The sequence below is a fragment of the Mixophyes fleayi genome, chromosome 4 (assembly GCF_038048845.1).
Source record: "Mixophyes fleayi isolate aMixFle1 chromosome 4, aMixFle1.hap1, whole genome shotgun sequence".
Taxonomy (NCBI): Eukaryota; Metazoa; Chordata; class Amphibia; order Anura; family Limnodynastidae; genus Mixophyes; species Mixophyes fleayi.
Genome location: NC_134405.1, coordinates 281,186,008 through 281,201,254, shown reverse-complemented (window position 1 = coordinate 281,201,254; position 15,247 = coordinate 281,186,008). Strand labels below are relative to the sequence as shown.

At 40.2% G+C, this 15,247-nt stretch overlaps 1 protein-coding gene across 2 annotated transcripts in view; it reads right to left on the bottom strand.

The window, feature by feature from the left end:
* HBEGF (heparin binding EGF like growth factor) overlaps window positions 1–15,247 on the bottom strand; it is a 94,380-nt gene that overhangs the window by 19,815 nt on the left and 59,318 nt on the right. The window contains exon 3 of one of the 2 annotated variants that reach the window (XM_075209794.1): window positions 10,500–10,661. In XM_075209794.1, the coding sequence (XP_075065895.1) occupies window positions 10,500–10,661 (162 nt within the window). Of the gene's footprint in view, window positions 1–10,495; window positions 10,662–15,247 lie in introns of both variants that reach the window. The other variant, XM_075209792.1, reaches the window with a different exon arrangement.

Here is a 15,247-nt window from a genome sequence, read left to right as displayed (position 1 = left end):
GGATGTTCATTGGTTGCAATACTTGAAGGCCTGTTTTTCAACATGTCACAATTACAACACTGCCAGGGAGTTTACATTCGCTGTCTTTATGTCGTTGTGTATGTTGTCTGTGTTTTTGTAGTCGGAGTATAGACTACCACTGATGTATATAAATGTCAGTATTGTAGTAATGTTGCAATGTAGTAATGCAGAGTTCAATCAAAACAGTAATACAATGGCAGAAGCATTTGAAACAAAAGGCAGTGGATATTAGCAGTAGTATATGCAACAGAAGGTAACAGATAGAGATATATACCAACGCACTAGATAATCATATACCCAGTCTATCATTATAAAGTTTGTTATCATATGACTGGGTTGGTGCACCCTACACACGTTGGACTGATATTTACAGAGGTAAGTAGAGAGTAGAAAACATGTATATTAGAGGCACTCTATGATTGTTTATTTATATAAAACATACATTTTATTAGTTCATTTAAAACGATAGTAGAGTCCCAAATTAGTACCTTAGTACCACTAGTAGCGAAATAAAACAAAAATAATAACCAAAATAAATTTATTAAAAAGGCAGAACCAACTGCCTAGCCTCGCTGTGTAGTCAGTATTACAATTTCCCTAATTATTTTATATCTGGGTAATATTGATCATCATGCTGTCCAAGTATCTGGCATAATAAGCAGATTAACCAAATAAGTGTAGACACTATTTCAAAGTGCAAGAGAGATAAGCTATGCCATTACAAATAGTTCCTATTTGCATATATATGATGTTATAAATCTAATGCACATAGATAATATCCTCTCAATACTTTATTTATAGGGAGAGAGTCAATTATATAAGGTTGAAGTACATAACGTGTAGGACAGAATCAAGACCACAATATTTTCTTCACCCGTTTATAAGATAATTAGGTCTGGATTTATCTAATATAATAGGAGTTATTAGTATGATTATATTATCTCTCGTTTTACAAGACTATAAACTCCTTTTTTGCAGAGAGTACCAAATTAGCTGCTATCTAATACCACTCCCTATTGATATGAGTCTGGTATCCCTCTATTTATATAAGCTAGGGAGATATGCTCAAATATACCAAGGGGCTATAATAGATCAGAGGGGGTGTGATACTATACAACTCTCACAAACCCCACAGACTTGTTTATAGGGGAGCGTAGCTACAGTTAGCACGCAGGGACCTATTTTTTGTAGTCCTTGAGAGGGATACCAGACTCATATCAATAGGGAGTGGTATTAGATAGCAGCTAATTTGGTACTCTCTGCAAAAAAGGAGTTTATAGGACAGACTGCCCCAGCGAGCAGCACAAATCTGGGGTTAACCACACCCCTAAAAAACACAACCAAAATCAAATAGAAATGGTGCTCAACATGTAAGACAGTAAACAAAAGAGGAAATAAGATAAGCTTCAGGTATCATACATGTATATGTGACTCAATTGAGTCTATTCCCATAATGAACCAATTAATGAGAACGTCCATTAATTGTCCAAAGTTGTAGTCTACGTAGAAAGCAATAGTGCGGGTCTAGCGTTCATCATGGATGTGAAGTAAAGTGATCGAATTGGCTTTTAGGAGGTATCATGAGCATGATGAATATAACTTCCGAAGGAGGGTGTAATGTTAATACTTGAACTTAAGGTGATAGGGGGGATGTCCACCTGGGGGGTAATGGCTACATGTTCAACCTCAGTATCATGATGCTGAGTTTTTGGATTTAGATGTGTATATTAAGGATAATAAGATTGAAACTAAAATCTTCCATAAGAAGGTTGACGTGAATAGTTATACATTGGCCAGCAGCCATCACCATTCTAGCTGGCTGGCCAATACACCAGGGGAACAATTCACACGGGAAGGAACTGTTCCGAGTCCAGCAATTATTTGATTCAGGGACAAGAAATGAAACAACAATTCATAGACAAGGATAGTGGTATATGATAGTGATATAGTGGAAGCAGCATTTCAGGTTAGTAATGCAGATAGGACATCTCTACTTGTGTACAAATCTAGGGGTGATGAGAAGAGACATAGAAACAATGTCTATTTCATTGCTACCTACTCAATAGCTGCAAATCAAATAAGTAGAATCTTTAATAAACATTGGCATATACTTTTAAAAGACCCTATTTTGGGAACAATTTTGTCATCAAAACCAAAGGTGGTCTATAAGAAAGCACCTAGTCTGAACCGTAAACTCATTTGGAATCATATTCCTATTAATCCCACTGATGGAACCTAGCTTGGTGGTTTTACCAGAACCACTAAGAATGGATTCTATCATTGTAGGGACTGCATAAATTGTAAAACTTTACAATGCACTAATAGAAGTGGCATTGAGATTTTTGAATCAAGAATCGCACATGAAACATTTCACATACTAAATTTTCTAACATGCAATAGCATGAATGTTATATACTTATTGGAATGCCCATGTCAGTTACAGTATATAGGTCGTAAAGTAAGGAAATTACGCACGCATATGAGTGAACATCTGCGGAACATTAAAAAAGGTTTCATGCAACATAGTGTTTCTCAAGATTTTCACACTGTACATAATAATGATCCAACAGGCTTAAAGTTGTTTGCCATTAAAGAAGTTGATAAAAACTGGAGGGGATTTTCTGTTTAAAATCAATCATGAAGAGGCCAATTGGATATACAGGTTAAAAACCCTTGCACTGTGTGGTCTTAATGTGGATTATGACTTGAGGTCCATTTTGGGGTAACGTTAGTTATATACATTTAGCGAGGTTTATTGCGCACTCATGTCAACTGTATATGTTACTTTTTAATGTTATTTTCTGTCAGAATATTTTTTATGGTGAGTTTATTAATTTTATCACTTCTGTTCATAGTGTATGGACATAATTTATTTTTGTCTTTCAGATTACGATTACATTTGTTTTATTTAATTTATTATGTTCAATTATGTCTAATACTTTTTAATGTTATTTTTTGTTAGAATATTTTATGGTGAGTACATTAATGCTATATCCTGCTGTGGTTAGTGTATGGCTACATCCTTATTTTTGCTTTTTAGATTATGTTATAATTATTTTAATCATTTCTATTCATGTATATTATTGGGTCAGAGAATTTTTTGTATCATGTGTTAATTCTACACATGAGCGTATTCTATATACCCTGATCATATAGAATTTTTATTTTTTGTATGGTCGCCATATGATTTTATATGCAATGTGTATGTGTATGTATATTATATGGAGTCCTTGTGGGAGACAGTATGCGATGAGGCACAGGTGCTTAGGAGCCTCCTTGTTTTTACACATATGAGCGAGTGTGGCAATTATTGCCATTAAGTACCAATACTTACCTGTAGTTGGCAGGGTATGTATGTACACATCTATTTAACAAGATTATCCCATCGTCTATTTATTTATTTATTTCTCTGTTTTTCATACACAATATCTACAACACTCAGGGATCACAGGTGAATCTATTATTTCTCAATGAGAGAGATGCATATAAATTGGATCGAGGTGTACATAGAGTCTCCTTGAAAAAGTCCAGATTTATGGATGAAACGTGTTGGAGGTGTATAACATGATTTACATCTATCATTAATGAAAGCTGTTTTTTATGGATTTTATGTAAGTGCAATTCTTTGTTTATTAAAAGAAGTTTTTGATAGCGACACAATGGTTTTTCCCTTTCCTTCAATACCCTACGAACATCTCCTTTGAGTTCACTGACAACTACACCACCTATCAACTGGTCTCTTTGAGTCAGCTGACTATTCTGCGTGGCAGGTCAGGTGAACGGATGCACGGTGGATTGGGGACTGCCAGAGTGGGAGCCGCAACAGTTCGATTCATAAGTTATATTCATCATGCTCATGATACCTCCTACAAGGTAATTAGATCACTTTACTTCACATCCTTCGCAACATTGCCCGCATTCGGCCCTTCCTCTCCCAGGATGCCACCAAATCTCTCGTCCACTCTCTGATTATCTCCCGCTTGGACTACTGCAACCTTCTCCTTATCGGCCTCCCCCTCTCTCATCTCGCTCCCCTTAGATCTGTACTTAACGCCGCTGCTAGGCTTATTTTCCTCTCTCGCCGTTCCAATTCTGTATCCCCACTCTACCAAGCCCTTCACTGGCTCCCCTTCCCCTACAGAATCCTTTTCAAGCTCCTCACTCTGACTTACAAGGCCCTCGCCAACTCCACTGCTCCCTACATCTCTAACCTTATCTCTCTCACACTCCCTCCCGCTCACTGCGATCGTCCAACGATCGTCGCCTCTCTTCCCCTCTGATTACCTCCTCTCACGCACGTATCCAAGACTTCTCCCGCGCCGCTCCCCTCCATTGGAACAAGCTCCCCCGCTCCATCAGAACTTCCCCTAATCTGTCCTCTTTCAAACGAACATTAAAAACCCACCTTTTCCTTAAAGCCTTCCAGTCTCATGCCTAAATTCCCACCGGTCGGCTACCTCTCTTTCTCATCCCTTCTTCCCTTCTCCCCCTTCCTCGACTCCGTCTCCGTTTCTCCAGTCTCTCCGTCTCATCCATGTGTCTGTCTGTCTTCCCCTCCCTTTAGATTGTTCGCTCCTTTGAGCAGGGCTCTCCTCCCTTCTGTTTCCATCACCTTTAACTGCGCTCTCCAGCTACTCAGCTCACCTCCTCTCAGTCCCTCTGCCTTCTGTCTCCTCTCGCTTCTCTCCGCTCCCCTCAGTGACTCTCAACCTGTCATCCGTGCCCACCCTCTTGGGCCATAGTTACCTGCCTATACTCACTTTTCCCCTCCCTCCCTCTCTTTCATGCTGTGCCTGAGCCCCCAGAGTTATAGTGATTACTGTTACTTGTACTGTGCTGTTTCACCTTGTACTGTGCCATTGTTTGTCCTTGTACGGCGCTACGGATACTTTGTGGCGCCCTATAAATAAAAATTAATAATAATAATAATAATAATCCATGATGAACGCTAGACTGGCACCATTGCTTTCTACATAGACCACAACTTTGGACAATTATTAGACATTCTCATTAATTGGTTCATTATGGGAATAGACTTAATTAAGTCACATATACATGTATGATACCTGAAGCTTATGTTATTTCCTCTTTTGTTTACTGTCTTACATGTTGAGCACCATTTCTATTTCATTATGTGTTGTTTGCAACAGAGGCTGGATGCTGAAAAAGCCACAGGAGATAGCTGGAGACTACACAAAAAGAATATAAAGGAGGATGGTCAGCAAGCCAGGGTCAGAAACCGAAAGATCCACCAGTAACAGGGCACATGAGTACAGAGTATGGGACCAGGGACAGCAAACAACTGATGAACTGGCACCAGTCTGCTGGAAAAGGCAGCCTATAAAGTAGAGATGTTCACTGACCCCTGTGTTTTGGTTTTGGATCTGGATTAACTTCGTGTTTTGGTTTTGGAAAAATCGCCCTTGCGTGTTTTGGATCCCGATTTTTTTGCTAAAATCACTTAATTTGCCTCTTTTTTTTATCCCTACATAATTAATAACCTCAACAACATTAATGTCCAATCATTTCCAGTCAATTTTTGTCAAGTGACAAGAACACTGCTACCCCTCCTGTTTCTGTATGAGCAATGGTACTGGAGACTGGAGAGTGACAAGAACACTGCTACCCCTGTTTCTGTGTGAGCAATGGCACCGAGCAATGTCACTGGAGAGTGACAAGAACACTGCTACCTCTGTTTCTGTGTGAGCAATGGTGCTGGATCTCCTGGGGAGGGGGGTGCTTATGGAATCCAAAACCAGCGAGATCCAACAATGTAACAATGACGTTTTGCCTCGACTCAGATCCGAGGACGTGCGAAAGTAACCAGCCGGCTCGTGAGCCTACTCGGATCCCCTAAGTTCAGATGGGCTCAGTTTTCAGAAAATCTAGCCTGAGCATCTCTACTATAAAGGCCAGACACAAGTGTTCATGATACAAGACAAACAATGAGGGCTTAACCCCTTGCAGGCAGAAATACGATACAGTCAAAGCAGAACCTAAACAGGAGATGAGGCACTGCAGACAGAGGCAGATTGTGACAACTACCATACATAATTACAAAGCACACCACAGATGTATAGGAACACATAATAAACAGTGAGTAAAGTTACCCCAAAGTAATGGGACACTCTCCCCCACCCTTGAGCCCCAGGGATCTGGGGATCACAAAGGGCTAGAAAAGTTGTTATAGTCCACATTTTGTGAGAAACGAGGTGCAGGCTTATTAAGGTGAAATCAACCCTTTGTTTCGTCACACTATAAATTCTGAAAAATGAGAATTTACATAGACGGGGCCTGAGTAATTAATGAACGTATCTGGCTTTTTGAGTGTATTCTCCGCAAATCAATGGTTTAGGAAAAAAAAACACTTACTACAGCCATTGATTTAGGAGACTGAATGAGGTGAAGAATTGGTGTATTCATGTAGGCAATGTACAGTAAGGGTGTTCTTGTGCGGGCATGTCCAAGTCAGCTTCCAGCACATTGAAAAGTCTGCTGAGTTTCTGCCATGTCTCCTGCTCCAGCAAGGGGACTAGTCTAATTGCTTGCACTGGGTTTGGCAGCACTAGACAGTGTTAAAAAAATAAACACAGCGTACCCCCCAATTTTACTACAACCAGCACTAGACTTAGCCAGCCTAGGCTGGCAGCACTATGGTTAATCTGCTTAGAGAGAAGGGGGTCCACACTGTTTTTGAATTTTTTTAAACATTTATTTAATCACTGTATTGTGCTAGTGGGTCTGGTGGATGTAATGCCGCCGGACCCACCGACTACTGCTGGAGTTGACAGGTATGTTTCCTGCAGTGTCATGTGTATTAGATGTGATATTTCCAACTTTCAGGTTATTTTACTGCCTGAAAAACAGAAGAAAAATTATGGTATACGGAATCCTTACTTTTTCTGTTCACTCTATACATCAAGGGGTGACCCTCACAAGTGATAAGATTTGCGGGTCTCATCGGGTGATGGTTCCAACATACAAACGAGTACCACCGTGAACCTTGTTCTATTATCGCCATCTCAGGATGACAATAATAGAAGAAAATAGTGGAAGAATGTTTTATTCTTTGAACAAATCATTTTTCCTCTCGAGCCATGTACAGACCTACAAATATGTTTTTCGTGTGTAAGGATGTTAGAATGAATAATCAAAAGAAAGAAATGTTTAGTGATGTAATAGTATTCGATATTAATTTGCTATACGTGTCAAATGTTCAAATTAAAAATTGTGATAAAGTTTTACAGTTTGAAACATTGGAGTATTTAACTGGAAAAAGGAAAAAGAGCTAACTGGATTTAGCTGGAGAGAAATTCAAAGATCTGACAGGAGTCTGTGAGAAAGGTTAAGAGAACAACTACAGAGATACAACAAGAACAAGGCATCACCTGAGACAGTACATGAAGATGAGGGTAATTAACAACACCCAAAAAGACTTGCATGAATACACATATTAGGCAATGAGAGACTACCCATAAGAACAGAGCAGAACTGTGAAACTAAGGAACTAAATATGCACTACTATAGGAACTATGGTTCTGAATACATACTGTATATTAATGTTGATACTGAAGATTTAGGATGTTAGGAGCATACTTTCCTGAATTGCGAGCTGGTCTCCCGGACTCCCAGGACAGCAAGCCATTCTTCCGCACCCTACCCACTTCCTAGTGACAAGGGCAGGATGTGGGCCTTCATGACATGAGTCATTATGAATCGCATCATTTTGGCCTCTCCCCCACAGCAAAATGATGCACTTGTGGCATTTCAACAAGGAGGACAGCGCCAGAATGAAGTTACTCGCTGTGCCCCTCCACCCTGTTGCCTTGTACTTCATCTCCCCTCTAGAATCTCCCGGAGGGGAGGAAAGAAAAGCTGGTAAATATAGTTAAAACCGTGATACTATTAGAAAAGTACCAAACATCACAGTTTGAATTCTTGTATCTAAGAAATCAATGTTTTTTTGATTGCTTATAGAGTAATTTAATAAGGCCTATCTTTTTCGAGTAACTTAAGTATGGTTTTAGTTTTCTTGATTACTGCAGTACTTCTTCTGTTATGGCCACCTCAGAAATATAATTACAGGAAAAAAAATCAATAACAAAAATGCTTTAATTCAATTATGAAAATGTTTTTAACTTTTTTTTAAATTAATTTTGGGAACTGAAAGCCCAAGTTTGGCTAGCTGTGTCATGCATGCGAATATCCTGTGAGAATGGCCCATTGAAGCGGCAAGTTAACCTTTACTGCTCTTGACCACTATCCATGATGCAAATAGGTATTGCTCAGCTAACCCTGTAATTTTTTTTATATATAAATTGCGGCAATAAGCTATTTTCTATAAGTACCAATAGAAAATCAGCATGATCGTCGCACATTGATCACTGGTAAACAGTAATTTTATTGCCCATCATAATAAAGTGACTTTAGGGTAACTTTGTGGTGCTGTTTCCAAATATGAAATCAATCTTGCTAGAATTGGCTCTAGATTTGAGATAATTGGTACCCCATTGAAAAACATAAAAATGCAAAAATGTAATGGTCAGGCAAAGCCTACTTACAAATCACATTGAATTGGCCTCAAATCATACAAAAGTAAACACATGAAATACATAATGGCATTTTATTTGGTATAATAACAGATAAACATATTAAGCGGATTCGGATAATTTCAAATAATGCATAGTAAAACGTTGTTTGTCCTAATAACCCACATAAGAGAAAATCTTACAATCACGTTGGAGGCTCCAGCAATCGTCAACCATCATGTGTCTGTCCCATCTGCCTTGATACCTTTCCTTTATCATCTTTATATCTTGATGAAACCTCTTCCCTCGTTCCTCACTAAAATCACCAAAATTATCCGGAAATCTGTGTAAGTAGCTATGGAGAAAGTGTACCTTTATGCCCATATTAGTACTGAAATCTTTTAAAGTTTATGAGCATGTTTTGCACCAGTTAGTCATAATTGTCTGCTTTGTGGTTATCCAAGAATTTCTTGACAACCGAGACATAACTGCACCAGACAGAACATTCAACACCATTCATAAATTTTGTGAAATTAGATTTCTTGATAAGTTTACAAATTTGAGGGCCATCAAAGATTCCAGCTTTTAGTTTGTCTATGCTTAGTCTAGGGAACGATCTACAAATGTATTTCAAGCAATCATCATCTTTGCCCAAGGCCTTAACAAATTGATATTGTCACGTGGGCATTGTAGATAAAACACGTTTTAATCATTAATTGACTTTATTCTTACTTGAAACACTCTGTATGTACAAATTGTCACTACAACCACTCTGTAAACAACTTGACTTATTTAGACTAATTACATGTATAAAAATATATTACATGGACGAGAAACAAGAAAAACAAAGTAGACAACGTGAACCGCTCAACTGCCAACTAACTGCTGGCAGGGTGACTGATCACTTATATGCGGAGAGGGACTATTCTAGAATGATTGCGGAGTGAACACCTAAAATATTTGTGTGTCTCACCTTCTAGAATGTTCTGGTAGATACATGCGTTATGGTTAAGTTCCCTATTGATTGAGGGCGTCCATTATCAAGAACTAGAGCCAATTTGAAAAAAATACTTTCATTTTTGAATTCAGCAACCACAAAATAACCTAAATTCGTTCAAATATCCTTAGCAACTATTTTTTTTTATTATTATTGTTGGTCTGTGCAAATAGGCCCCATGGTTAAGTTGTTGGTGAGTGATAGGAAAAGTAGTAGAATGCTTACATAGCATAATGTAATTGCCATTACCTTTTCATTGACAAAACACTTTAGGCGCCCAAATCACCATGTCATCACTGTACGGCCTTACTTACCATATAGGCAAATAAAGTACATACCAAACGAAGCACTGTTTTATGGACAGCACAGAAATGGCTTGTATTTTATTTACTTTTTTCCCTTAGGTTTGGTCTTTGTCTAAAACCCAGGGAAATATGTGGTCAGCAGAGATATAAGCACATATAGTGCACCATTAGCAGTTTAGGGCACATTGACTCAAAGTGCCTTCTGGATGTTATAACCTAGAGCAACTCTCACTGCTCTACATAAACTACATTATAGTCCACATAGAATGCATTTTTTCCATATATCTGCTCCATTTTCTCCATATAATCCAAATGAAATTAAAAGATGTATATTTAATATGGAACAAAACTGCACCATTCCAATATATACCCCCCCCCCCTCCCAAACAAAACCAATATGAAATCTACTAGGATAGACTATAATAATTTACTACCATTGTAAACAAAAGTCCATTAATGTATTATTTTGTCTGTCCGTCTGAGGAGTAAAATTGGCACAGGCATTTGGTATAAAATGTATTCATTCCTGAAAGTAACACATCTCAGGCATTAAAACTTTGAAATAAAAGGACTATTTGCTGATGTATAAAACTTTTTAGACTAAGTAAAAAACATATTTAGACTAACTAAAAAACATTACATACACACATGATGGCTCCCTTTGTGCTTTGAGATATCGACATTCTCCGTGAATGCAAAACTCCTTGTATTTCCGCTGACATGGGTCCCTCTTTCGTCCTTTTCCTTTTTTTCTTCCATTTCGCACTTTATTTTCTCCTGGCATATCTTCAGGCTTAGATATATGTGCAGCTAAAAAGAGAAGCAAAGAACATTATACCCAATTACAGTTTATAACTACAGTTGACATCACATAGCTTCATCACATTCTCATCAAAATCACAATCTCATTTTGCAGTGGTAGAGGTTAAATTCTAGCTGCAATGTTATTTTGGGATATAAGCTTTCATAAAGCCTACTTTCAGACTTGATGTTCTATTTTTAATGTGGCAAAATACTAGTGGTACTGATAGAGTAGCCAGTAAAATGCAGAAGTTATGTACAGCTGTGTATACACCACTGAATTTTACTTCAGAAGCGATTTCTGTAAAGATTTTACCAACGACTGAAAGACCCGATAAGCATGCCTATTCCTGGGTACACGCCTACACGATTTACTGTCAGATCTGGGATTTGTATCGCTCATAACCATCCACTGAAAAGACTGCGAGTTTGTACACATTCTACAGACTACTTGCGATGCAGCAATATGCAAACCTAATTTAAATAATAGGATGAACCGCACCGCAAACAAACATGCAGGAAGAGGAAATATCATCATCATCCATAGCTTTGTTTTTCTTTGTGTATAGTGTACGTCCGGTTAACTCCCTTCAGAACTGTATACAAGGTAGGATGTATTGTTATATAATGAGTATGGAAATAAAAGAAAAACTTGTGCTTATTTGCTTGTCGCCATGGCGACAATGCTGTAAATCAATAAACAGGAGAGAAACAATAAGAAAAAAAATTGCAGTTGTTGGACCAAGGACTGGTTGCTAATGAGGGAGTCCTTTTCATAGATTCCACTGCTACAGGAGAATAATCCTGATGACTCCAAGAATTTCCTGTGGATGAATGACCTACATTCCAGGAGCTGCTGCATTTCGTCACCTGATTCATACATAAGGTGACCCATATCTTCAGGGCAGAGACTTGTCGCTACCCTGAGATTTTTGTCTACTGGCTGATCTCAAGTACAGCACAGCTATTCCACCTCAAGCTCTGGGTCTGATCACACCTGAGACCTGTGAGGCCATCATAAGTTCTCCTTAGCTAATATATGGGCAGCACGGTGGCTTAGTGGTTAGCACTTCTGCCTTACAGCACTGGGGTCATGAGTTTGATTCCCGACCATGGCCTTATCTGTGAGGAGTTTGTATGGGTTTCCTCCAGGTGCTCCGGTTTCCTCCCACACTCCAAAAACAACACTGGTAGGTTAATAGGCTGCTAACAAATTGACCCTAGTCTGTCTGTCTGTCTGTCTGTCTGTCTGTGTGTGTGCGCACTAGGGAATTTAGACTGTAAGCTCCAATGGGGCAGGGACTGATGTGAGCGAGTTCTCTGTACAGCGCTGCGGAATTAGTGGCGCTAAATAAATTGGTGATGATGATATATGAAGATGGGTAAAAGAAATACTCAGATTTTAAGCAATTTTTTTAATTATAATATAATTACAATATGAACTCATCACCATATTATAGAAATATTTATATTATATATATATATATATATACACATACACACACACATACATATATATATATGTACATACATATACACACATGTAGTTAAAACATCATTGTATAAAATATATAAAGTCTAATTTATTTACTGGTGTACTATGTCTAGATATCTTCACTTTTTCGACTTGACAAGGCTGTGGTAAAGGTGCAGGGTCTACACAGGAGTATAGAACTTATGGACTTGTCCATATGTTTTATACTGGCCATATATTGATCAGCCACAACATGAAAACCACCTGCCTAATATTGTGTAGGTCCCCCTCATGCTGCCATAAAAGCTCTAACCCGTTTAGGCATGGACTTCACATGATCTCTAAAGGTTTTTTGTGGTCTTTGACACTAAAATGTTAGCAGCAGATTCTTTAAGTCCTGTAAGGTGTGAGGTGGGGCCTTCATGGCCTTGACTTTTTTTTTCCAGCACATCCTACAGATGCTTGAACGGATTGAGATCTGAGGAATTTGGAGGCAAACAACTTGAACTCTTGGTCATGTTCCTCAAACCGTTCCTGAACAATGGGCCTGATTCATTAAGGAAAGTAAAAAAAAATTGAGTAAGTAGTTTCCCGGACAAAACCATGTAACTGTCACGGGCACTAGGAGTTTATACCCGAGTTTCACCTGATGTTATAACTGATAGAGGGGCGGTGTTGACCACGGACCTCAGGGCAGTTAGGTGAATGATTGGAATGATGATAACAGCAGGAAAGTAGAGAATGTCTTATGAAGTCAATGACTTGCAGCTGTTGATGGTGGAAGGTCAGCGACTTGGAACTGTAGAGAAGAAGCGATATAGCTTCAGACGAGAGGAGAGGACGTGAGTAAGTGAAGGTAGCTCGTGGAGGAGTCAGTGGTCTGCGTACAGCAAGTTGTACCACTGTAGTGATGAGGAGGTTGTCCTGGTGCAGGTAGGTAGTAGGGTAGTCGGTGGTCTGCGTATAGCAAGTTGTACCACCGCTGAGATGGGAAGAGTTGTACTGGTGCAGGTAGGTAGCGGGGTAGTCGGTGGTCTGCGTATAGCAAGTAGTACCACCGCTGTGGTGAGACATGTCCAGGTGTAGGTAGGCAGCAGGAGAGTCAGTGGTCTGTGTATAGCAAGTTGTACCACTGCTGTGATAGGAGGACTTGTCCAGGTGCTGGTAGGTAGCAGGGAAGTCAGTGGTCTGCGTGTAGCAAGTTGTACCACTGCTGTGAGGAGGAATGAGGACTTGTCCAGGTGCAGGAGAGTGGTGTGGAAACGGCAAACTGTAGCTGTGTGGAAACAGCGCGAGTAGAAAGGAGTTTTGTACAACACAAGTAGGTAAGTACAATGAATAGTCTGTCAATATAGTAGCTGGCTCTGCAGCGTGGAGAAGCGGGTCAGCGCGGATATGCAAGTAACAACAAAGTCAATATGATGAGAGCATACCGCAGCTGAGTGAGAAGCTTGTCCGGGTAAACAGGCAACGTAGCATAGACAGTCTATCATAGGTAACTGTACCTTAGTGCAGTAGTCACGTATAGTTCAATAGGTATGCAAGTAAACAATAATAGTCAATAGTGGTTATGCATACCAAGTAGAGCAGGAATCAGCTGGGAAGCTGAAGAAGCGATCAGCTGAGTAGACACGCTGTAGAGGGTATGGGAACCGCCGTTGAGTAGAGCAGGGAACAGCTTGGAAACGGTAGACGATCAGCTGAGTAGACACGCTGTAGCGGGTATGGGAACCGCCGGTGAGTAGAGCAGGAAGCAGCTTGGAAATGGCAGACAATCAGCTGAGTAGACACGCTGTAGCGGGTATGGGAACCGCCGGTGAGTAGAGCAGGAAGCAGCTTGGAAACTGCAGATGATCAGCTGAGTAGTAATGCTGTAGCGGGTATGGGAACCGCCGGTGAGTAGAGCAGGAAGCAGCTTGGAAACGGCAGACGATCAGCTGAGTAGACACGCTGTAGCGGGTATGGGAACCGCCGGTGAGTAGAGCAGGAAGCAGCTTGGAAACTGCAGATGATCAGCTGAGTAGTAATGCTGTAGTGGGTATGGGAATCGCCGATGAGTAGAGCTGGAAGCAGCTTGGAAACTGCAGACACGAGTAGAGCTGGAAGCAGCTTGGAAACTGCAGACACGAGTAGAGCTGGAAGCAGCTTGGAAACTGCAGACACGAGTAGCTCACAGGAACACCTATAGAGAATCACTGGGAATGAGACTCCAAGATCAGGCAACTACCTAAGGCTGCAGGTGCCTTAAGTAGGGTGAGGTGATTGATCCATCAATCACATTAGTGGTCAGGTGTAGTTGTTAAAGGGACCACGTACCAGAGTAGAGGCACTCACACTCGGTGAGTGACAGTACCCCCCCTTTTAAAGGTGGTCACAGAACACTTGGAACCGGGTTTGCCCGGAAATTTTAGGTAGAATTTTTTAAGCAGGGCTGGAGCGTTGAGGTCATCAGCGCAAATCCAGGAGCGTTCTTCTGGACCAAAGCCCTTCCAATGAACAAGGAATCGGAGAGTTCCTCGCGAAATTTTGGCATCCAGAATTTGAGATATCTCGAACTCCTCTTCTTGATGAATCTGTACTGGTTTAGGTACAGAAGGAGGAGCAGAAAAGCGATTCATAATAAGAGGTTTGAGCAGTGAGACATGGAAGGCATTGGAGATCCGGAGGTTCTTTGGTAATAGTAGCTTGAAGCATACAGGATTTATGACTTGAGTGATCTTGTATGGTCCGATGAAGCGTGGCGCAAACTTCATGGACGAAACCTTCAGGCGGATATTTTGTGTAGAAAGCCATACACGGTCTCCAATCTTGAGTGGTGGAATGGCTCGCCTCTTTTTATCTGCGAAGAATTTGTATCTGGTTGATGCCTTTCTCAGGGAGGATCTCACCTGAGTCCAGATGGTTTTGAAGTTTTTACAAAGTTTCTCCACCGCAGAAACTTGGGTGGGAGGGAGGGCAGGAAACTCTGGGAGAGACGGATGTAGGCCGTAAACCACGAAAAAAGGAGTTTTAGTTGAAGATTCATGGTACATGTTATTGTGGGCAAACTCAGCCCATGGGAGCAGATCTACCCAATTATCTTGGTTGGCTGAGAAGATTCTTATGAAGGTCTCAAGGTCTT